Raw genomic sequence first — 26,890 nt, forward strand, 5'->3', positions numbered from 1 at the left:
TATTTAGAACTAGGAAATTGAAGTTAGTGCATGGAAAGGTCCATTTGTCTGTCTGCGCTCTCCTCTATTCAATATATAATCCAGGGATAGGACAATGTATTCTTTAAAAAAGTGACAATAAAGGAAAAAATAATGCATATGCAGAGTTTTGGAGAGGTATGGACCATGGTCAATTTTAATCTAAAGAACCAAAAAGACTTATTTCGCATTAAACCTTTCTTTTTATAAATTACACTACAGAAATAAAAAAATATTTAGACGATGTCTAAGTTTAGTTTATATTGCAAAAAATAGAAGCTAAACATATGAAAATCTATTTTGTCTTTTGTATCCATAACCAAATTCATTGTAAAAATATACATACAATATGTCTATAGACAAATACAAGTGCGTGCATGTGTGTGTGTGTGTATTTGTGTGTGTGTGTAAACGTGTGCGTGCAACGTATGATTGGTTTATGCGCGAACAAGTAAAGAATTATTTCAATAGGCTTATGATTATTGCGTTTTCTTCTATGTACACATTGACCATAAGTATACTGCAAATAATATGCAAAAAAATATTCTATATAATAAAATTAACAACATTTTGGTCGGACAATTTTGATCTCCTAATTGGAACAACAAAAGTGGTGAATCCCCTGTAGTTATTTAATTAATAATATGAAATGTGTTCTATCCATGAGGGGCTTTCATAGAACTATACATTCATCATCTAACCTAAAATGAATACTTGATAAAAAAAACCTTTCTAATTCAATAGCACTCTTGCCAAATCCCTTTGATAACTTTAACCCTGCGGGGAGTTTGCGATTCCTAACCTTATCTGAGGGAAAGAATGATCCTAAATTACTATATTTGCATTACCCCCTGGCCACCTGCAGCTTTAGTTTATATAATCTGTAGAACCAGAAATTCCTGTGTTTCTTTGAACCAGAAATTTTTAATACTTTCATTCATGAATAAGCATTAAATAATTATTTCAAACAAAAAAGCTAAAACAATATACCCAATTAAAATAAAAGCATTTTTTAAAACTTTTCTTTTCAATAAAAGTGACTTAATGTTGTTACTTTTTGAAGTAAAAAATATTCTTATTGTCTGTTGGATAAATATTAAAAAGTTTTCTTAAAAATATCCCCGTTTGATCATCCGCTTTAGGATCTTAACATAACAGAAGACAATTTATAACTCATAAACTTTTAATTTGTGCTATCTTTTATTTTTATCTCTTCAAATGTGCAAAAATACCTTTTTTGTAATGCAACAATTTAACTGGTCTTTTGTGTGTAGTATTTAACTAATACTATGCAAAAAATTTCGCACAAAATATGCACATTGCTACAGACGCGGTTAAATTAGTCTACATTTTTATTCGTTTAATTTTTTCATTTTAACCTTTTACTTTCTACTTGTTTGTCTTTTTAGTGTGTCTAAAACACCTATAAAATTTTTTTAAAGATAATTATAACAGAAATAACGGAAACACAAATAATTAGGGCGAGGATTAACATGTCAGCCTCTTATAAAATAGCTTAAAACATACCCAGGGACATTATGATGCTAACATAAAAAGGTCCTTATTGGCATATCACATTCTATCTTTAATATTTGAATAACCTGATTCTCTTTTCTTGTAGATTTTGATAAAATATTTTCAACCTACTAGAATTTCATAAAATTAAGCCAATTAAAAGATTTGGAAGCCCAGTTTCTTGCCCAGTAGGCATAGGTTTAAATGGAGTGGGAATAAACTGGCAGAATTTTTAAGGAACCATAATAAATACTATTAATCAATTAGGCAAAGTGTGGTAAAGTAAAAACTCTGTTAAGGGACAATCTTTAAGAATACAAGAATACAACTTAATTATTGTATTACATAGTGGGAACACCTATTTATTTAATGAGATGAGACAAAACTTGACACCCCACGGCTGGTTTTTTATTAAATGAATAAGTTAGGGTACAATGTTTGGCACTTTCGATATAAGTAAATGATAATAAAAAACCCATAGAATGCGATAATAACTTCAGAAAAATCGAAGAAAATAGTTTTCATACTTAATTAATGTTTTTAAGTTTTTCTTCAAAAAGTTTAGATAAGATGCCTTTAAAAGTCGTCTATGATTTTGTCAGGGATAAAAATGTAACTTTAAAATAAGAATTACAACATATTTTGTCAATTAGTACAAAGTAAAATTTTGAACATTATATTGATCAGTATATTTTTTAAAATGTGAAGTAGAAACCTGAATATTTTATCATGAAAATTGTGTTATGATTTGATTGTCTGCTAGATTACAAGAAAAAAGATACTGACAGTACTTGTTGGTTCTTTAAAAAAAATTAGGTAGATTACTTTCAGAACCCCTCTTTTTGCAACGTTATTTTAATAGAACAGAGACGTGGTCTTAGTGTACTCAATATCTAGACAGCCAACCATTGTTTTAGAATTGTTCAATTTTTTTAACTTCTGATAAAAACAGAATTAATGGTATTTTTGTAAATATTATACCTCCAAGAAATGGCTATACTTCCCAATCATATGTTGTGTGATATTTAAGAGGAATTATTTTGATATAATGTCATTAAAATATTCGTTGAAAAAAGTGCTATTCTAGCTTATACTTTACATTTTAATGTGTATGATAATTCAAATAAAAGATAATGAAGATTTATATTATATTTAATTGTTATAATTATAAAGAAAAACCTGGAAACAGTAAAAAACTGACTTTATTTTATTGACGTAGGGAAAATTTTGTCAAATATTTGAATAAAAAAGCAATATAAAACAAAATAAATTATTTTTAATATAGTCACAAAAAGGCTTAATGGGTTTAGGAAATATTTCATTCACTAATCATGTCATTTAAACTCTATTACATAGAATACAGTGTAAAAAGATGTTCTCGTTTTAATTTTAAGTAATTTCAAATGCATTTTAATACCTTTTAATGATTTATTTTTTGAAACATCTTTTTATAAAATGTTAATGATTTTTGAAGTTATATGTTAAAATGTTTTTAAATTATGTTAACATTTTGTTTTAAATGTAGAAAATTGGTAATTCTAAACATTCTAAAAATGATTTTATTAAATTTTCATCACTTAAATTGCATGTTTGATGAAATTTTCAACTGATAATTCAAGAAAAATCGTTTAAGTTTTATTATATTTTACTTTGAAATGTTAAAAAAATATATTATTGTCAAAAATGTGGAAGTTATACTTTCCTCAAAAAAAGACCTAAAACATGCAAATTAACACGTGTAATGAGATTTTTTTTCTTTCAGGTTTAATTTTAAGTAATTATTGATATTTTTTGTAAAAAGGATTTTATATAAAAAGTTTTAAAACTCGAGTTATGTAGTGGTTCTAAAAAAGGTTGCGAATTTATGCAATTTTCTTGCAAAAAAAATTTTCTAGGATTTTAAAAATAGCAAAGGATGTTATTAGACGTACTTACAGATACAATTGCTAAGTCATTTTGGCCAAACACTAAAATAAAGTTTTGACATCTGAGGGACCATACGTGACCCACCTACTTATACTACGGGTGTTCAGTCAATGCCAATTATATTCATTTTTACCAAAATTTAAAAGTAATATGCAATAAAAATTGGTAATCTTCTCACTTTACAAAAATTGTGATTTTAAAACAAATTTTACAAATAAAAAATGTGCTTTCTATCTGTTTGGAAACTGGGCTATGTAAGATACATTTTGTGCAATTGAAAATAGTTGTTATTTATTATACTAAAAGTGCTAAAATATGTTAAAATATGCTTCTTTCTTTTGACAAAGAGGCATTCTTATGGATATTTTTAAAATTTGATGAGCAAATTTCATTCAAATTTTATTGGCTTACCCTACACTCCCTTTTCTCATTCTATAAACCTTGTCATAAACATCTCAAAAAAGATTTAATATTATATTACATTTTTGAGAACTTTTATTAAAGCAAAAAAGATCATATTTTAACATTTAGACCATTTAATTTTTTATCTAGCCCCCCACAAAAAAAGAATTATAAACTATATTTAAGATACAATAAAGTTTAAGATTACAAAAACATTATTTCTATTTGGATATACAAAAAGGGAGAACAAAAAATAGTTTCTTCTGTTAAAATGTTAAAAATAGCGTGATTTTCTCTAAATTTATTTGCTTTTTTATTGTTCTTATATGGGAAAAGAAATAAAGATTTATTTTTGTTAAAAGTAACACAATTAACCACTAAGAACAAAACAAAAATTTAAATAATTTCAAGACTAATTGTAAATTATGAATTAAATTGAGTAAATATTTGAAATTATCAATCAACAGCACTAGAATATGTGTATAATTTGAATAGAGTGATTGTTTGTATGTGTGATTTTATTTGAATTGTAAGTATGTAGTTAATTTTGCCATTAGAATAATTTAGAGTAATAACCCCTTTCCTCTTCTTCGAGTTTTAAAAGAACAAAATTCACAGAATTTCTTACCTGACCAATACTTATTTAAAAACTTTAAGAATTAGGTATTATTTTTAAACATACTTAACAAATCAACAGAATCATAACCTTTTCAGGGAAAGAAAACTGTATGTTAGTTGTCTATGATATTTTAGTCTATTGTTCAACCATAATTGTAAATAAATGACGGAACAATAGTTTGCATATCCAAATACAATTAAATTACATACAGGGTGTCCACAATATTTGTTTCTACGTACAAATAAGAGTAAATTTACTACAGGATTACCTAAATAATGATTTCATAACCAAATTTCTTGAATTACAGACAGTTTTTTTTTCTTATATTTAAATTATCAGTTACATGATTGGTGTTATCTCTGGGGTTAGACCCATTGTTATTATAGGAAAGTCCCGAAGGGTTAAGCAAGTAAATAAACATGATTTACAGCTTATGGCATAAAATTTTGATATATAAAATAAAATGTTTAGTATTAAAATAATTTATAAGGACACCCAGTATATATTGCAAGATTTTCACACCAAAACCGGAAACACAATTCTAATTCTATTTCCGGTATTGAAAACTAGGACGGACTACTCTTCATCAATCTATCTATCTATCTATATGTTTATTGCATATCTGTCTATTCTACCACCTACTATAAAATTCATATTTTTATCTTTCAGTAGAGTTATAAGGTTTTTTTTATTTTTAAAAATCATTGTTCATTTATACATGTTTTTTTCCTTCTTAATATTTGTATTTTCTTGTTAAAAAAGGTTACGATAAAAAGCGAGGTAACCTGTTCAACTTGTGTGTAACCCATAGGTAGCTCTAAATTATCTCAATTAAATGGCTGCATGAGTGATGTAGGACTGTAACAGAGTTATGTATCAATCAAATTTTAGTTCATTCGTGTTTACATTGTAAAAAAAACTTGCATCCATTGTATGGATGTGTTTTTGGTTTTAGTAGCAATACCTCTCTTTAGTTAACTTTGTCCGTATCCTTGGCCGTAAGAAATACTAATTGGTCAAAGTTATTTTTGTTTTGTTAAAAATTATCTTTTACTAAATCCTAATAACTTTGAAAGGACTGTTATTTTTCATCATATTTTCGCTGCTAATTACTCTTGTCGTTCTTGTTTTCATGTTGGTTAAAATATCTGCCAATTTAGGTTGTTCAGGAAGATATATTTTTTATGATAGATTTATGTATTATTTTATTTATTATCATACATGCTTTTGATATATTAGATTTTTAAATATATGTATTTTTAAATTTTTCATTTCAGTTAAACTTCGTCTAACAGTTGGAACTTGTCAAATATTTCTTTTAAATTTAAAATTTTAAAAAGGATTTCTCTTTCATTCAAATGGGCATCATTTTCTCATTTATTTCCTTTCTTTTTTGCATTTATTTTGTATATCTGACACTATTGTCCTTGATTAACTGACAAAAATAATAAGAAACACTTCAAAAAATGTCACTTTTTAAAACTTTCAAGGATGTAATATTTTTTCGCCAAAGTTAGTCTTATTTTTGTTTTCCAACCTTCGCAAAAAGTTGACAACAAAATTTGAAGGTTAAATAGTTGCAACACAAAAATATTAATAAACATTCAAACTATTAATAAGATTTATGTTAATGCAAGGACAATTATGTATTAAAGAAGCGCATCAGTAACAAACTAAACATTATTTTAAAAAGAACATTGAAGCTTAATAAAGATCAAATAATCTCGAAACAAAGTCAATAAGTGCTGGTTGACAGTCGGACTGTCACACATACCTAGATTATAAAGTAGCTGCGCTTCTTATAAAAGGCGTTGATAATGGTAAAATAAAAAGCATTTAAGAATCGTTCTTAATCTTTTTAGGAAGCTGATAGTGATTATTAAAAAGACTTCAAATTTTCGAATTATGTCTTATCACACAAGAACCTCGTTTAATAATCAAAATGTTTAAAAATAATTTAGATTTTTTACTTGCTATTAAAATAATAACTTTTGATGTAGGGTCAGGTAGCTAATGTTAGTAAAATATACTGCGTTGTTTAATGTATAATTTCCTACCGAAATAAAATTTTGTAACATTATATTAAAAGCAATTTCATCCATACCTATTATTGGATTGCTTCAGAAGGGAGGATGGCAGAAAATAAATATGCGAAATGCATCTTTTGTATTTCAATTTATATCAATTATCCAGCTGATTACTATTTAAAATTTCAGGAAAGTGTTCCTGCCACAACAGGACGCAGGTCCAGATGGGGTATGAAGGCGCTAAATTTTCCATCTTTCTCATCCAGGTACAGTTATAATAACATTTTTGACGTCTACAGCATTCATTGGTTTTAATTCTCATATTTTTGTTTGTTAAAAAACTGACTTTTCAATCATAGTAGTAAGGTTTATTTTGTCTTGTGCTTAAGTTTTCGATAACAACTGTACTGATTGAGTATTCTTTATAGGGAATCTTTACATGGGTCCCGGTGTGGTTTTAGGCTATTTTTCAAGCCTTCGGTTGGCTTTAGGCTTCTTTTTATATCCCGTTCTTAACCCCTTTGAATCAAGAGACCCTAGTATTTACTAAAGTATTTTCTGCAATGAGAGAGAGAAACCCTTAAAATTGACAAGAAAAGGAAGTTTGTAAAATTTAGAAAAGCATACAAACTTTTCATGATCCAAATTGATTTAAAGTACCTACTTAATTTATGTTTGTTTTTCTAAATAAATGTCTGTTATAATGATGGGTTATACTTATTATTTATTTTATTGATATTAAAGTAACATTATATTATCGATAAAAATTATGTATGGTCGTGTGACCTTTTTAAAATGTCATCTTCCCCAATCATTTTAAGTTATTTTATAAATTATCTGTCTATAATTTTATATTTATTATCAATGGATGTTGAATATACGTGGATATTATGACAGGAGAAAATAGGTCGTAAATTTAGGATACAATTTCTTTTATTGGTCGGGCCGTTTATCCAGTTGAAGAGGAGGGGATGGATGATATCTTTATTATAGCCCGCTACAGAGTTCACTTTATTATAGAACATGAAAATCTGGTGTAAGATCCAAGTAATAATATATCCATTGTATTATCCTTTGCAACACTTAGTTTTCAATATTAACCATACTAGTAAATTATTTGTGACCTTCTCGTGAAGTAAAATGGTTATTTTTACAAAACAGTCAAAACAGCAAGAAGTTTATTTTGAAAAAAAATTATATTTTCTCCATTCAATTGGCCTTATGATTAACTTAATTAATATTAATTAAATTTAGCTAATTTTCATCCCATACTAACGTCATTTTGTTTGAATCCTGCTGTAGAAAGAAACAAGAGCAAAATGGTTTGGTTAAACTTTGATTATGCCTCCTTTGCCAAGTATTGCACACCACATTAGACAATACAGTCATAGACTGAGCATTAAAGGAAAAATAGATACAATATGCAAAATAGCTCTGTCTTATTTTGAGAGTATTATATAAAGATAAGCCCATTTTTTGCCTTTTCATTTAATGTAAACCTTTTTTTACTAAAATCTTTTGTATTTTTTATGCTTATTCTAAATCTTAAATCTAGCATTGAAGGGCAATAGATATAAAGATACATTTTTTGCATTTATAAATTGACGGGTTTACTCTCTTGTTATTATTATTATTATTATTATTATTGAACAAGTGAATTATTATTCTGAAGTGTTTCATTTATTAAATGCAACAAAAAGTTTGATTTGATAGGGGTGATGTAATAATGAATTAAACCTTGGAAGAAAATGACGTCTAGTTAATCTTAAACTCTTTCTCTATCCATTTTAAAAACAACTACCAATGCAGAATTTTACACATAATAAAAATATGAAAGATTACTTTGTAAACTACGGTAATATCCCTGAAAATTGTCGAGTATAAAAACTTAAGCTAGCATTCTCTTTTAAACAAATATTTAACTTTCGATTCTTAAATTTTTGTCTAAAATCTAAATCTGAATAATTTCAGGAGTCGGAGTACGGATAGCAAAGACTCTGATGACCGGAAAGAGAAGCGGGAAGCGGCCAGAAAGCGGATGCAGAACAAGATGAGCTTCTGGAAGCGGAAATCCGCCAATATCACGGACTATGATCCCACCTATAGAGTAATCTATTTGGGAAATGTTTTGACCGGCTGGGCGAAAGGTATGTAAAAGTTTTTTTTTGCAACTCTTTAATCTGTTTTTATACAATGAATAAATATTACTTATACCTGTTTCAAATTACTGTTTATCTATTAAAAAAAATATGTTTTCACCTTTTAAACCAAAACAAAAAAGCGTTTTGCGTAGTTTTAAAATGAAAATAATAAGGTTTGAAAATAACTATTTTTAGAGAAAAAAGTTTGAATGGAAGAAAAATATTCTATTATAACTTGTTTTTCATGATTAGCCATTTTTTAAGCCTTACGCAATTTCATTGTATGTCAAAATGGCTAAACCTTTATAAATAAAAAAAACAAGGATAGAAAAATTCATAAAAAAATTGAAAAACTTTTTAAACATTATTCATCAATTCTGTAGGTAATGGTTTAATTTATGACAAAGTTTTGAAAATTGTATGACAATATTATGTTTATAAAGTTATAAGTCTAGTTACAAAGTCATGGTTAATTATAGGGTGGCTGCGCTTATGACACCATCCAAACAAAAAATTAACTAAATTATTAATTATTAATCTCTTTTATTATATAGAAAATAATCCGTTAAAATCAAACCATAAAGAAAGCTTTGCTCTTCAAAGAGGAATGCTATTTAATGCTTTCAAAATGCTTGCAAAAAAATTTAAACATTAATATTTTTATATCAATGCAACCTTGATATAAAATGTTTATCTATGTAATTTTATAACAAGAAATGACCTAAATATCAATGCACTGACTTAATTCCATTGCGTTTACAAAATTCGCGGAATAAAAAATCGCAAAAAAGCCAAACAATTGAAAGCATTTAAATTTCTACTGAAAGTTTGAACAAAAAACTTGATAAAATTGACGCCTATAGCGTGACCAGTAGAGAATCTTTCTACTGTCTACTAATTTTTAAACATTTTCTGATTACGTTCTGTTAGATGGTAACCCCCCCCCCCCCCCTACTTATTTTTGAATTAAAGTAAATGAAACTTTTAAATCCTTTTATATATAAAAAGAAAAATTACTTGAATGGATCTTTTTTTATATACATTAAATCTGTGTAAGGCCACCCAACCTATTATAATCAAGTAGTCGATTATGGCAATTAAAAAATTATTATGTTCATTCAATGGTTTATAGACAGACAAGGAGACACGGCCTTTTTCATTTTTAACACCCTCTCGAATTAAATTATTGATTAAAACAAAGAAAGATATTTTTAATAAGCCGCCAAACTTTTAAAAGAATTATATTTTGTTTACTACAAATGTTAGGCAATTCAAATAATTATTGATTAGAAATATTTGATAAAAATTGTGAGACAAAAAAATGTAATGCATTCCGCCACCTGCTGTTAAATGTAACAAAAAAATGCATTTTTATGTAATATTATCAGATAGGGAAAAGACAATTACGGTCAAAATAAGACGAAGACCAAACTGCATAACTTGCACCACTTTTGACGTCATATTCTCCATCTCTTTTTTAGGGGTTTTCTTTCCCATTTCTTTTCTCATCTTCCTCATTATATGACGTCACAGGAATCAAAAGTGACACAAAAATTATGCAGTTTGGTCTTCGTCTCAAAATAATCTACAACTTTTCTTCCCTTGATTATTCTAACTAAATTGAATGGAAAATAAATTTAACTTAAATTCTTCTAACCCTAGGTAAATAATGTACATTTATAAATTGAAGAAAAAAAATCAATATTTTACGTCCTCTTAGAATGTACAAAAGACTATAGTATGCTGCTGAAAGGATAGTAATTAAATATTTAAAATAAGTTTTGATGAGATAATGAGGGGTGGTTCACAACATTATTACCTCGTTTATGTTTAGACAAAAATGATTTTTATCTTTTTGCAATGTTGGTGTGGCGGTGGCGATAGCAGTGTCCCTCTCACTTGCTAGTGGACCCTACTCCCCCCACTCTAACCCTATTTCCAACCAACTTGTATTGAATTTTTATAAAATTACTGTACCTAAACTTCCCTAAAAGAAGCATTACAAAAAAATATTTACCTAACTGTTTGAAAAATGGGGGGTTGGGGTGTAATTAGTTGCTTCGCTTGCGATAATATATATTGCAAGGCTTTGATTGCAAATTTATTAGTAGATCTATTGTGCTTATAAAGTGGGGGTGGCTGTATCTCATTTTATCCGCCATGAATCAGCCAATATCAATACACTAACAATGCTTTGTTAATCACTTTATCAACAAAAAGTTGTTTAAAAATACATGAAATACTTTTGTTTTTATTAAAATATATGTAAAATAATTTAAATTTGCAAAATTTCAATATTTTGATTGGTCCATTGAATAAAAATGAATTATCAGAAATATTTATTGAAAAATGTATCAAATTGTGAAATAAAATATGAGCTCAAGCTCACCACCATAACACAACTCTTTTCAGGGGTAAAGTTGGGTTATTACCAACCCCCCCCCAAAAAAAAAAAAAGTAATTGTACCCAAGAAATTTGTGTTTCCTATTTTTTTTCTTGTCTCAAATCAAATTATTAAAATATGAACCCCTAAAATATCGTAATGGCTACGCCACTGCGCCAACCACCAACTCAACGCAGTGTTGCTACGCTTCTGCTAATCTTTGCAAAATATCATTCTTGTAAAAGGCTTTCACATAGATGGGGATTTCATTTCTTTTATTGTGATATAGATTTTCTTGCATTTAATGTTTGTTATGAAAAAAAATAGATTTTTGTTATTTGTGTTGTATTGTGAGGCTTCCCTGGAGTGAACCCGTCATGGTTTCTAATTCCAAGTTCTAAAATTTGATGCAAATATTTGATACCTTCTCTCATCTGGTTTACCAACAACAACAAAGACTCTCTATCTTTCCTTCTTTCTTTTTCTCTATCTCTTTCTCACTTACTTTCTTTCTTTCTCTATCTCTCTCTCCATTCCTTTAATTTCTTTTAAATTTTCTTTCTTAATAAAAAACTTGCTAAAAAATCATTTTATTTTTTAATTTTTACCTACTTTTCTCACTTTTTTTCATTCTCCTTTTTATAGATCATTTTTTTATTTTTTCCTTTCTCTCTTTTCTTTAAGTAACTTTCTTCAATTATTATTATCATTTAATGATCCCTTTTTATGTCTTTTATATTAGAAATGCTTTGATATTATACTAAAATATGAAAGGTCATTATAGTATCTAAAACAAGTTAGAATAATGACAGACTTCTTATTCCTAGAATCCTATAGTTTTAAACTTTATTTTCACTATAAAAATGAATATTAGAAATGAGTTTACCTTGTGTATTAATACGCCGTCTGTTAAAGCGACGACGCGACAAATAATGCCGCGCACTAATTCTAATGAAGCGCGCCAAAACAAATAAATTTCCGCGGTATTGTGCGCATTCTTTCAAACACATTGAATTGGACGTCGCGCGGTTGCTTTATACTACTACTACTACTTGCCTTTGCTATCTAAGGACTAGGCAGTAGTAGCAAGGCCTGAGAATTTTTTACATTAAACAAACTTTTTCGAGGTCAAACACGAGAAATGGCGATTAACAGTTTGGTTAGAAAACAATACATGTTTTTTTATGTTTTATTGCTAATTCTTTGGTCAAAATTTATGGATTCTAGCGCGTGTTGATTTTTTTTCTGTAGGTTTTCTTTGCCACAAATTAAAATCTGTCTTCCTGTTTGAAAAATTTAAGATAAAAACTAATGTTCATATGAAAAATTTAACCTACGAAAAATCATTAACTATTAATATTAATTGTTAAAAACTTAGAGACACTGCTTCAAATAATATTATTCTTTATTAAATCTAATTTGTTAAAGTTAATTTTTCTCTTATTGTTGACCTTATTGTTTTATTTTACAATTACAATTTTCCCCCTAGAACAATAAAGTAATAAAATAAAACTTGCAATTTTGATCAAATATGTGTTTTTAAGCAGAGATACAGGGATATTTAATATAGGAATGAGTAAATTACTCCCCATCTTCTTAATTTTATATCTAAAATTTAGTCTTTGGTAGCTGGCAAATAGTTGTAGATTATTTTTAGATTCATTGTCCTCTCTCTTCCTGAGGGTAGATAGACCCTCCTTAGTTTACATTTTCCCCTCCCTTTCATTTGTCCTATTTTCATATGTTTGATCAATTTAATCTTTGCCACCCACCCTTTCCTGCAATTTAAATAAAGTCATTTGGTTAAGTAGAATTAAGCCTACTGCTTTTCTGTCAGCTGTTATTTACACTCTCAAAGGGGTAGTTGCGTTTAAGTAGATTAACTAAACTTAGCAAAATTTTCTTCTAGATAAAAATGCATAAGAGAGAATTTAGTAAGTACAGCAAAAGAAATGTTTCAAATTCTTAGAATAAGATTTTGAAGAAAGTCTAAATCTTACAGATTTGTTTTATTACCCAAGATGTGGTGCCTTTGGAATAAATTTTAAGTCACAATCTCACAGGAACCACAAAATTTAATTATGTTATGTTAATTCAAGCATTTTTATCACCCTTGGGTTCACATATTTCAAATAATAAGAGATAAATTAAATGAAAATCATATAAATGTAATTTTTGTTGAGGGGGGGGGGGGGGGGTGGGTTGGGTAAAAGGAGGATGTATCTCAAAAAATTGAGGTTTTCTAAATCACCCAAACATTTGTTTCAGGGGGGGGGGGATTAAATACTATTTTACCCACCCTGCATCCTTAAACGTTCCTGGTAAAAAGAAACCGACAGACAAATGGACAAAACGAATTATAATAGTAGTGTTGCTTCACTTAATCCACAAGCATGGCTGTTAATAAATGTTTGTATGTACCCTTCCTATTGTACCATTGATGTAAGGTTAATAAGATTATTAAAATTATAAATTAATATGCCCACTCTCAACTTTTCATCACCTTTATATAACAAAAGATTTCATACAATACTACTTAAATAAATTAATAGAACCAAAAAATAAGAAATCTTATATGTACAACCATTTATTTTTTATTTGCTTCACTTCTTTAGAATAAAATCCCGAATAATAAATATTTATAGAATGCTTAAAGGTAAAGACTGGAAACTAGGCATTTCCTGAAGTTAACTTTACGCTTTGGAGTCTTACGATAGAAAGAGCCAAATTCATGTGTTCACCTAAACCTCTAAAAAGCCCATATTACACCGAGATTTTATCTTTGGCTTAATTTTATAATATTTTTGGCGCATTTGTTGAGAAAAATTAAAAATGGTTTGAAACGGAAGTTTTGGTACTTACCCCCTTTAAACTTCCAGGTGTTCTTCCCCTATTTATCTAATTTGCTCCACCCCCCACCCTTTTATTTGCCCCAGATGCTGCTGTCACATGGTCGAAAGAGGAAGTTAGAAAAAGGAGTCATGGATAAAATTGGTTAAGAGAAGGGGAGGGGGGGGGGGGTCTAAAAATAACCTATTATCTAGATACAGTTAAATATGGCTGTTGACATTATTTTATTATTATAAACAGTAGGACACCAAATTCAGTTCACTTAGAATGACCGATCAAAGTTTACAAAATAGCTTCCGATGAAAATAGCCTTAAACAATCCAAAACTAGTATTAAATGTAATCTTATTATAAGTAGAAATCTACAATCTATTCTTCCCCACATATTTATAGTTTATTGTTTAACCCCTTTATTAGTCTATTTGAGAGATCTTTATAAATTCATCTAAGCTATGATCACGCAAATGATTGGTCTATGTTACCTTTTCTGATATCTTTAGTAAAAAAAATCACAAAAATATTTATTCGTTTTATTATACTTTTATAAAATGGCAAACTATGATTGAATACCAAAAATTTATATTCATAGTTAAATAAAAAATTGAATTGTGATTATTTTCATTGAAAAGGCCAAATGTATTTACATATATATTTTTATTACATTTTTTCGAACAATGGGAAAATAAAATGTTTGATTTTGGTTCTTTCAATAGACTTCTGATTGCCAATTCTTTTTATATAAAAAACTAAGTTTTTCTAACTTAGTTTTATTAAAATGTTTTGTAAGTGAGTTTAAGATATGAGGTCATCTCCCTATGAATAGTCACAATTAGGTTAGGTTGTTTCTTAATAGATGTCTGTTGGGTAAAGGCTTCCTTTATAGATGGTCCTTATTGGTTTGGTGCGTGACTTGAATATCTTAATATCATCTATTCTTATGTCCTTATTTCTCTTTCTATTCAATGTTATATTTTATGCTTTGCTACTTATGGAGGTTGTCATCCTTGTTTATGATTACATGTCTATTTGATTAGCACTGGATTGATATGCTCTATTTTTGGACGCAAGTACATTGATATCAAAAGATGTGTGTGTGTTTGTGTATGTATGTAGAGAAATAAGAAAAAAAAATTTTATTAGTAGCGAAGATGCACTACATATCTTATGTATTAATTTGTCGGTAATGCAGTTAAAAGACGCATCAAAAGGTATTTCTTTTCTTCAGTGTTTAAGTGTTTATATTGGTTTTATTTGTATGATTGAGCTGGGGTCTTCCACAACTAATTAAAATTAAATGTGAAAGATAAAGTTTTTGATTAAACAAATCCCTTATACCCTCTATTCCTGTAAATATATCTATGCACAAGTAAGACTGATATAAAGTTCACATACGATATAACAAATAATTCTTAATAGCAGGATACCAATGCTTCAACAACTAGTTTACTTCATCCTTTCATCAGTGACAAAGACAACAAAACTTTCTTGTTTATTGACGGCTTTAAAATATAACTCTATTGTTCAATCTGGCGAAAGACGCATTTTTAGTAATCAATAAATATTTACTGTTTTACTGGAAATGTTATTGCTACGCTTCTTATGATAAAAACTGTCATAATAAAGCAATTTAAAGTTAGCTATTATTACACAGTTTTTATGCTGTTTTGTATGTTTACATAGATAGATGTATTCTGGGCTACGTTCATGAGAGAAACCATTACACAAATACTCAGTTCTAAAAATAGATCTCTCAGGGGACATTTTCCCGGCCCGTAATGGATTTAATAATAAAAAGGATACAACCATAATTTTAAAAGAATGTTTTAAATTCTTGTTTTTTTCCTTGTCAGTAAATTTACCTAATTGTTTGGTCAAATAATCTGCTTTGTTCTTTGATAACAATTACAGTAACTTTATGTACCTCATCTTCCAGAAAAAGAAGCCATTTGATATCAATAGTGATATTTTTGAATAGCGGAAAAGTTGGTCGCAAAGAAACACTATAAAATATTGAATATCTATGGAATGTTAGCTAAGACTATTCAAGATATTTAAATTTCATTGTTAATAAATATTTTCTTTTTAATTTCAGGTGAGTTTTAATGTTAAAACAGGCCAATCAGAGTATCATTGATATCCCACCACCCCCTTCCTAAATACTTTATAAAAAAAAACAATTTTCTGATGATTCCATGTTTATTATGTTAAATCAGATTTAGAAGTGTTGTAGGTAGAAAAAAAGAGAAGAAACGGCCGCAGGGTCCAGGTTTAGGCCCAGGGGGCTTTTTTTATTGTCCATAAACACGAAAAAAGAGGGAAGAGGTGTTAGATGTTCCCATATTACAGCAAAAGAAGGGGTTAAAACGTTAAGATGTCATTTTAAGATAGTGGTCTAAACACTAGAAATTAAAACAAAATTATTGAAATCTTAAGATGTCTCTTTGACTCTAATTTCTATTTATTGGCAAGTAATCTTCTTATGTGGTTTTGAATAAGTAGCTGGGTATAAAGCTTAGAAATATCATATAGATCATATACATAAATATGACGGGATATTTTTAGATATTTGCGCAACAAAAACTCATAGAAAACAAATATATAAAAAAATCTTCTTAACACGCAATACAGGGAACAACAACAAAAAAGGGAATTGGAAATTTCAGCCTGGATCAAATTGACCCCGATATGCAAAAGGTTTAAATCGAATCAAAGACAAGATGGATGGGGCAATTTAACGAATTTAAATAATCAAATTTTATTTTTTTTAAACTTAATATAAACACTTACAAATAAAATATATCTCACACTTTGAGAGACACATGAAACCTTTTTAAATGGAGTACTTCTCTCCATCACCTAGAAATTTATTTAAAACTTTCTAAACACGAAAAATGTTATTTAATCACTTTCTTTGCATAATTAAACTTTTAAACATAATGATTTTGTAAGAATACATGAAACAACGTTGATTTTCTATTAGGAATTTATCAATAAAACCTAAATGATGTTCTTTTTATTGAAAAGAAAGTTTTTATATATTTTGAAGTTAATGACTATTGGCAAAATTTATGGAACAATGATTGTCAAACACTTTCCTCCTTCCTAAATTTATTTACTATTGCCCTATCTCTGAATCCATGAGAAAATTTAATTCTTAAACTAAATTTTGAATCAATAATGTGAGAAAATTTTCATGAATAAGATGAAGCAATATTATTGTTTAAATTGATAATTAAAGGTCATATCATTTTTTAAAACAGAAATTTAAAAAATAATTTTTAGAATAACAGAAGTTATAATGAAAACTAAGTTCACATTTGCAAATAAAGCAAGCCTATTTATGAGTTCTAAAAACAAACAAACTAGAGTTTTAAACACATATTTTAGACCAATCCTTAATGAGTTGTTTGTTTTAGATAAGTTAAGATTTCAGATTGTAAAATTTTATATATCTTTTCTGTAATTTAAAATAAACTTAGAGTTGGTCAAAAATGAAATCTCAAGATCATTTCAATTACCTTATCACATTTAAATTTAATATGAAAATAATGTTTAAATCTCGTTCTAGATAACTTTATTTAAGTTGAACTTAATTTTGATTCTATTGTAAACTCTATTGTAGGCCCAAAACTGGGTTGTTTACTAAAATGCTTCTGTTTCAAATATTTGAAATACAGTTACACAAATCTTTTCAAACATTTTCTCTTTAATTTTCAAGTGGCATATTCTGAAAAATATATATTTTTTATAATTCATACTTCTTTTTTACCAATGGCTATGCCCCTAGCCATGATAGTTATGGTTAACACCTTACCTAATCTCACAAAGTAGTAAAAAAAAACTAATCAAGGGGGGGGGGGGTTGACCTAACCTCCTACTAAATGGATGAAATAAACGACATAGCTTCTCTTCTTAAGAGTTGATCTAGAAGGACAATTGCGTGATATTAAAGGACAATCAAATAGGCATGTATACATACAAATTGGCAATAAGGATTTTTTATTACATAGGTAAACTTTTTTTACTCAAAAGTGAAGTCTGTCAAGAATCCACCTCCTGCTTTGATTTCTTTTGCCCATATTGCTTCTTGTCACACATAACTTGTGTGTGTGAGTGTGTGTGTGTGTCTGGTCAGCCGAACTAACCATTTTTCTTGTAATAATTGTGGATTAACTGTGCCTAGCTCTCCTACAGGGATGTCTCTTCATTCCAACATTTTTTTACCACAAAAATATTTAAATAATCAATTTTTAATAGGGTTTTAAAATTTTTACAAAGATTTTATCTTTTCCTGTGTCAGTTTTAAATATTTTTTTGCTGTTTTATAAAATTTTGCGGTTTTGAAAACTACCCACCTTCTTGGGTTTAGGTTTTTAAAAGCATGCTTTCAATTTACAATTCCATATTTTCTTATTTCAGAAGTAAGTCAGAAAAAAACTTTAATTTGTGAGAATTTGTAAACAAATTATATGCTAATTTATTTCTCTTTTGATATGAATTTAATTTGAATTAAATCAAATAAATACATTTATTTATTATTATTATTTTTAAAAACTGATATCCCCCCAAGTGCTGCTTGGACTTCTCGATGTGTTTCAGACAAGGCCTATAGAATTTGTGTGTGTGTGTGCATTTTTCTGTGTGTGTTTGTGTGAGTGTGTGGGTGGATTTACCCCCTGCTAGCCATTTCTGAAACGCCGAATTCAAGCACAGACACACACACACACTGACAAACAAACCAACACACACACACACACCCTCCTCTAAAACTCACTCCCTTTTCTATTGTTTGTCCGTGTGTAGTTGTATTATCCTAATTTCAAAATTGGAATTATTACAATTTCAATTGTTTCAAATTGTCCAGATTTGATTTTAAACTTTATGTTTTGTTTTAATGCTTATTTTCTTGCTAAAATAAATAAATTTTTTTAGTTTAAATTTTTATATAAATTCTAAATGTTTTGATTTGTTTGCAGAAAAATATTCTTTCTCCTTTTTTGTTAGAATAAAATTGTATTCCTATGCACAATAAGTTTCTTGTTAAAAAATCTAATCTATTCCAAAGGCAAATACAATCATCTTAAACTATGTACATACAAATATCTTTATTTTCAAGCTTTCTAATTTTAGAACAGAACTTGTTATGTCTTAAAAGCCAAAATGAAAGGATAAAAAGTGCAATTTACTAAAAAATATTAAATTTTGTTAAAGCTAGAGATTACAATTAATTCCTACGGCTATAGTGGTGTGAGTTTTAAAACGTGTGTCTCAAAATTAGAGCTTGATAGGGTGCCCAATCGTTTTAAAACTTCCCTAATGTATAAATTAGCAGGTGCGATAATTTTCGGAAATGTCAAAAAATAGCTTTAAGGCATTTCAGGACTACAGATATAGCCCTTGAAAAGCACTAATTAAATATTTAAGCGTTTCAGAGTTTCTTTAGCTACGAACAAAAATTATCATAGATAAGATACCCATAAAACAATCATACCTTCTATGTCAAAACATCTTTTATAAAAACTACTCTAAAATACGTCTAATGGTTAAAAGTGTGTCTTGCCATATGTTGTTTGACCACTCTTAATTCTCTTTCTCACCCCTCTCCTCCCATTATTTGTCTATCCCTCAAATATCAAGTATACAATGTTTATTTAAAACAGCTAATTACTAACTTATAAATCAGAATAGAAATTAAATAACAAAAAATCAATAAGAAAACTGTAAAATGATAAACAAGTTGAAAAAAGTTCTAATTAAAAGGTAAATCTTAAATCAAAAATGTGAATTTTAATTTCCTTTTAGATTGATTATTTTAACTAAGACATGAACACTAGTTATAAAAAGGGGAAGTAAATGTTAAGAGTAAGAGTCTAAACTAAGGATAGCAATCTTTTTGTAGATTTTATTAGAATTAATTGAAAATTAACAACATGGACTGAATGAGGTCATTATATATTTTATAATAAAAGCCTAATTCTTAAAAAAAAATTTATCTATTGTATATTTTGGCAATTGATTATAACTTATAAGATTATAAATGTAGAAAAACAGTATTTTAATAAATATAGAATTTAGGCTTCCAGAAGGCATTTCAAATATTAAAAAATCATTAATTTTGAATAGCCTTGTAGCATGGTATTTAGGAATTTTTAAAGATCAGTCTGAGATGCAACCTGTCTTAAAAAAGAACAAGTTTATTTCAAAATATTTGGACCTACGTAATTTGATTATTTTACAAGCGTGTCACAATTTTTATGTAATTAATCATTAATAGAGTAAGTGGGTCAGTTTTTTTTTATTTGAAATAAAATGCCTGTGTAAGATTTTCTAAACCTAATTTCATGAAAGATAAGGTATTTTTATCATAGGGCTTAAGTTGAGTTTTTTTGTGATTATACACACAAACATAAATTAGTTAATGTATTATTAGCAAAACTATTTCAAATTCCCTTTCAATATATGGTTGGATGAATTTTAGATGCCTTATTTAAAAATCTTATTACCAGCCTAAATACGATTATAAAATGTTGTATGAATAGAGTTTTATTAAGTCTTGATCGCATTATTCAAACCAATGAACTTATTAAGAATCTTTATATAGGATTAAATAGTTTATTTATATTAAATTCATATTTAAATATAGCAGCAAACTATTTCATTTTAATAAATAATTGATAATAATTATCTAAATATGAAATACGCATGTTGGATAGAAATATTTCTGAACTATGACTTTTAAAAAACCTCATTTAATCTATCAAACTCATCTTTATAAAGATCTGCCTAACTATGAAAAGGTTAGGTATATACATTCGGAACATTGATTCAACTTCTAGATCACATTTAATAATTGACTTACTATGTAAAAAAAATATGAGAAGCTTTATTAGAGAAGCCATGAAATTTAAGTCTTAATTGTTGTTAAGAACCCCCTTAAATTGTTTTCAAGACATCTTTCCCCTTCCTTGCTTTAAAGACCATCAAATTTAGAATTTAAGATGTTGCTTTTGGCAACTTGAAATGATGATACCTTTTAATATAAAAAGAATAGCAATATACATTTTTAAACTTTGCCAAAACTTTTGAAATATCCATAGAAAAAACACTTACTTTATAAGCTGACTTCAACTTTCCTTAGGTTGAAAAAATTCGTTTAAGAAAAATCGGTGTATATTGACTTACAAAAATATACTGTTATACTGTATAATACTTTATTGTTCTTTTTTTCTAAGTTAAATTCTAATTAAATATATGATATTTTTTCCACTTAAGTTAACTTGCTTTTAAAAATCCCATTTGAAATTTGCATTAAAAGTTTTGAGCTTTTGAATTTGAAGAAATGGATTATTATAGTCCATCATGATATGAGCAGTATAGTCTGTAGATAATAGAGTATAATTACTTAACTTGTTGACTGATCAAATCAGGATCAAAAACATGTTACATTTAAAGGTTAAAAGTTATATGATTTTTTTAACAAAAAGTTAAAATGAAAAATCAAACATAGTCTGATCACAGACATTGAGAATGAACTAATTTTTAAAATCCTTGAGTTTTTTAGCTTCTAAAAATCCACGTTAAAGCAATAATCTATATTTAATGCAGAATTTACTATCTGTTTGACCCTAAAATTGGGATTGCTTTTCGTTTACAGAAAAAAAGTTGCATTTTCAAATAATATCTAGAAAATGGGACAAAGATAGTGAAATAAAATTTATATAAAATACAACAAAAACAAATTCTAAGCCTCCTATAATGATTCTTTCCTTTTCTTATTTTTGTTTGTAAAAAAGATTTCAGAATATTTTCTTTTCATACAACATGTCCACGGCATAAAAACAATTATAATAAACAGAAAGAAAAAAGTTCTGGTTTCTTTCAAAATAAGGAAATTTTAAGTCAAATTAAAAAGTTGTAAAATCATCTGACGTTAAAATTGAAATATGTACATATATGTGTGCAGTGCGGACGCATTTATAGTCCACTTCGCAGCCTGCAAATTGCACATGAATTTAATTATAACAAGGATATACTATTTATTCATACGCAGCTACAAAAATCAAATTCTTACCCAGTACCAGAATTAAGATCGAAAAAAAGAAAATTTAATAATGTAAAAGTGAAGTAAATGTAAACGAAGTAATTTTTATAGAATCTACACTACTATTAATACAGTCATCTTAGTAAAATTAATCTATGGTTTAGAGAATTATTCTATTTTGGTTCAGCTAGACTAGTCCATAGATCGTAAGGGGAGTGAAAATAAAACAGCTTATTTTTTAACCAAAAATTAAAATTAAAATACTAGAAAATTGTGATTGATTTTAATAAAGCAATGCTTAAATGCAATTTTGATATACATTTGTTCTTGAACTTTGAAGGGAGTATTTAAAAATGTAAAAACTAGCGACTCTAACAGTTTTGAAGATTTATAGAATGTTAAAGACATACAGTTTTGTTTTAAAAACAGTTTTTAGCTGTTTAAAATTTTAAATAAGGATGGTATGCAAGAAAACTAAAGAGAGAGAGAGATAGAGTAGAGAGAAGTAATAAGGTCAGGATACGGTTAGGATATCTGATAGGGTACTCCAAACTTTTCAAAGTGCATTTTTTATTAGGATTTCAAAACCAGGCGTTTTAAAGGCATCGTTTTTAATATTATTTTAAATGAGAAAATTACAACTTAATATTCTTTTTTTTTTTTAATTGGATGGCCCTAATATGCATCCAGGCATAATTTAAGACTAAGATGTGTTGTATTCTTACTTTTTTTCAACAAATTAAAATATTCTAAAACTTTGAATTAATGACATTCTATCCAATTACAAAAATTCTTTTTAAAAATGATTGAGTGAGAGGTTGAAAAAAAGGCTGTTTTGTTGTGATTTTATTGATATAAAAAAAAATTAACTACATGTGTTTTTTTATGTTGCGTATATTAATAGAAATTTTACTTGTAACTTGTATGTTCTATAGAAGAGGTTTATTAAAGTAATGGCTGTACATTGCCCGAGGTATTCTACCTTGCACCTTAATTTAATTTAATATCAAATTTAATAACATTGGATAAAACCTTCTAAAATCTTTAAGATTGCATTTTAAATAATGTCTGTTTGTAAGAAATTTAGCGATTCAAAATTGTTTAATTGAATCATGCATTTTTGCTTGAAAATACACTCTGATAAATAAAAGATAGGCAATAGGTATAGCAAATATTTATTTTCAATTCTTAAGGTTGAAGGTTTTATCCCTTATCAAAACTTCCAATACAGTAATATAATATAAAATAATGGACTTATCTTTCTAAAATATTCTTAATTAACCCTTCTATATACAGATTAATGCTCATTTTAAAAACTAATTTTAATCTTTTAACCTGTTTTACACTACATAATGTTAAAAGTGTGTTTTCTTATTTATTTAAAATATAATTTCCTGTATTAAAACAAGTATAATATCAATGACATTTTAATTGAGTATTACATAATTATTTTGACCTATTTAACTAAACAAAAGTTCAAATCTTATTGAATAATTATAATGTAACTTTATAAGGCACTTAGCAACTAAAAGTCTGTTAACTTATTTTGTTCTCGCTATAAAAATACCAAAAAAGGGCAATTTTTTGGGGTAAAACTGTAAAAAAAAAACCCATTTATTAATATGTTTCTTTGAATGGGAGAGTGCCTCCTTTCAATTCACTTCTTTATCTGTCAATTGATGGAGAGTCAGCTAAGGAAACTTTTATATTCGGGGAAACAGGGATAGGTAAATAGAAAATAAATAATCCTTTTACTCGGTTTAACTAGAAACTGTATAATAACTGTATTAAACTTTTTGCCATTTCTATTGATGTTTTGTTTTATCGATTTTAAATGGATAGTTACTTGAGAAAATAAACTGTTTGCTTTAAGTAATGACAATTTTTGGTTGGTGGAAGTGTTAAAGGCAAAACATTTTTTTTTGAGAAAGTACTCTGAACTTGCAATGCTGACCCATATATCAATGATAGTATAGAACTTTTTGTATAAAGCAAGAAAAAGAAAATTATTATTGGTTTTGGGTCAAATGAATACGCGTTTTTACCACTTCTTACCACACATTGTTTAATTGGGTCTATTGTATTGTGTTTTAAAACAATTCATAGGTTTTGTGATCTTTTTAGGGGCATTAAAAGTTGCAGTGAATTCTTCAGCAAACCCATCCCATGTTTTTACACCTTTAGCCTTCACTTCGTGACTACATTATGAAAGAAAAATGCACTTGACTTCGCCTTTTTTTGATCTGTATTATATAAATGTACAATACTAACATGCATACATGCCCAGGAATTTAGGGGTATTGGGCATGATGCATTAGGCATAAAAGTATTTTTAATGCCCAAAGTTATAAGTTTCTCGTTTACCCAATTAAGCAATTTAAATTTTTAAAAATTTTAAAAAATTTTCTTAATATTTTATACTCTCTAATACCTATCTTGGATCTAATAGTTTATTTGTTGGATTTTTGAACAAATATCATCATACAAAAACTTGATATAAACACAAACAGTACAGTATTTTTTGTTGGCAGCGCCCATAGTTTTTTTTATATATTTTAGTATTTAAGAAAAAAAAGTTGGGAAGAAAGTTTTTTCAGGGACAATTTCTGGTAGGCCCTCCCTTACAATAAACACAAACATTTTGAAATTAAATCACTTAGTTAAAATTGACTGGTTTATTCTTGTTATTTTCAAAGTGTATCAATGCACTTGTATAATTTGTCAGCTAAGGCCTTGCACAAATGATTACAATTGAAAACAATTTAGGAGAAAGAAAACAGTACATTGAAAATTAATATATTACACACATTTAGAATCAGTAAATGGAATTATTTATTTCAATGACTTATATTAAAATATTTGGTTTTAATAATTTGCAAATTGTGTCTAAATCCTAAATGTAACTCCATTCATCTTCTACATATTTTAATATTTTTCTTTACAGTGAGTAAGAAATATTGAATTTGTCCCATAAATTTAAAATCTATCACTGTCATTTCGCAAGTCATGTAAAAAAATCAATTTTATCTTTCTGAGAAAATCCATAAATCTATTTATACTGCATGAATCCTATTTCTATTTCATGGTGAAAAACACACATATAGTAAATATATAAAAAAAATTTCTAGAAAATATGACTTTTCTCGATAAATCATTCAGTAAATTTCTCATTCATTTTATCCGATATTTTGCTACTTTAATGCATTTGTGAAAATACAAATTGACTTAGAAATTTAGATTCATTTGGAATCTGTTTTGAATCATGTATTGATAATGCATATCAATTTCAGGTGATGGCTGTGTAGATAAACCTTTATCAACCTTGTGGAGAAATCATATCAGCTCTGATAAACCAGATATCATTATGAAGGTAATTCTAATCATTTCATTTCATAAACTTTGTCCTTATGTCTTAAATAAAATAAAAATTATGTATGTATGATGTGTTCGTTTCTGTAAAGAATTTTGATTAACACTCCACAGTATTTTAATATCTAAACATAAAGGAATTTTGAGATGATTGATTCTACTCATTAAAGATCTAAAATCTTTTATCTTTGACAACCAAAAAAAGGTTTTTTAAAGTTTATTTTGATTTCATGATGATATCATCTCGTGTGTGTGTGTGGGATAAGTGTTCATACAATATCTCTTATTTATTTTCTGAATATCATTTACTTTTATAATGCTAAACACAAATGAAAAAAAAAAATTTTAACCGCCAAAATATTTTATTGGACATTTTAAGAGGTCACAATGTTAATCAGTTGGTCAAAAAAAAATGGAAGAAACACTCCAGTTTAAGTTATTTCCTTATTTGGTGACATGTATGCGCACCCCTGGGATAAAATCTCATGTTAGTATCTCATTTACACATACGGTTCCTAGTGAATATTTGGTTTTATCAAATTTTATGGACAGTTACCCAAGCATCTAAGGACATAAAAACGGGCTAAAAAGTAGTATATATAAATAGTTAGGAATTAATAAGACTATGGATGATAATTTATTCTTGCATCTATAAAATTTTATTAAATTTTTTAGGGGAGGGGATGAGAGATTAGTTCTTTTTATTACTTATTATGCACCTTATGTCTGATACCTAATATCCCTGAAACAGTTACAAAATGAAATGATATTGGTTATGACCGTAAAATCAGGAAAAAGGCTTTCATTTAATTCTTAAATATTGTTTTTTTTAAAGATATTTTACCATTTCATACTAAATGTACTTTATTTCATATTTATTTGTGAAGCTACTCTTCAACCAAAGTGTTCCGTAAGTTCGTGAATAACACTGTAAGCCAACTAGATTTGAATTAAGTGAGAAATTTCCTGAAAGCATTCCATCAACGTTATTGCTTTAACTATATTACTGCGCAAAGTATGGACATAACTATCCTTGTTTTTATTTAAAAATTTACAATTATTTACTTTTTTTAGTTAACAGTTGTGAACTCTGGACTACGAGCAGTGACCAAGGAGCACGGGTTAACAGAATATTGGGCAAACAGAATTACATACAGTGTCGCACATCCATCATATCCCAGGGTCTTCTGCTGGATATACAGGTAAGACAGACACACTTTATCAATCATAGAAAAGATACGCTAAAAGTATTTTGCTTAAGTGGTTTTGCCAAAATTTAGAATCGGCTATAAGGAAGCCACACAAATATTTTTGTAAAAAAATCTTTGAAATAATGTTTCAAAATCCCTAAGTTTGTGGATTGATAATGTATCTTGAACGATAACTAGTAGAACTAGCTTTTGTACAATTAAAAATTAGTGTTTATCCATGAAAAACGTGGCAAAAAAGGTTTTAAAATGCTTTAATTTGTTGTTAAATGTGTCTTATAAAAATAAATTTTTAAGATTTACTCCATTTATTTTATCAGAACGAATAAAACAAGCATAAGTTCCCATACCTATTAACTATCTATCTATCCAACTATCTATCTAACTATCT

At 27.6% G+C, this 26,890-nt stretch overlaps 1 protein-coding gene across 1 annotated transcript in view; it reads left to right on the forward strand.

The window, feature by feature from the left end:
• The window catches only part of LOC145311751 (uncharacterized), a 61,978-nt gene that overhangs the window by 19,680 nt on the left and 15,408 nt on the right, over nucleotides 1-26,890 (forward strand). Inside the window, exons 2-5 of the mRNA XM_080150727.1 lie at nucleotides 6,697-6,773; nucleotides 8,479-8,654; nucleotides 25,213-25,292; nucleotides 26,366-26,493. Of these exons, the coding sequence (XP_080006853.1) occupies nucleotides 6,697-6,773; nucleotides 8,479-8,654; nucleotides 25,213-25,292; nucleotides 26,366-26,493 (461 nt within the window). The remainder of the gene's footprint in view (nucleotides 1-6,696; nucleotides 6,774-8,478; nucleotides 8,655-25,212; nucleotides 25,293-26,365; nucleotides 26,494-26,890) is intronic.

Source organism: Acartia tonsa, chromosome 2 (genome assembly GCF_053477335.1).
Source record: "Acartia tonsa isolate MP-2025a chromosome 2, ASM5347733v1, whole genome shotgun sequence".
In the NCBI taxonomy this organism is placed as follows: Eukaryota; Metazoa; Arthropoda; class Copepoda; order Calanoida; family Acartiidae; genus Acartia; species Acartia tonsa.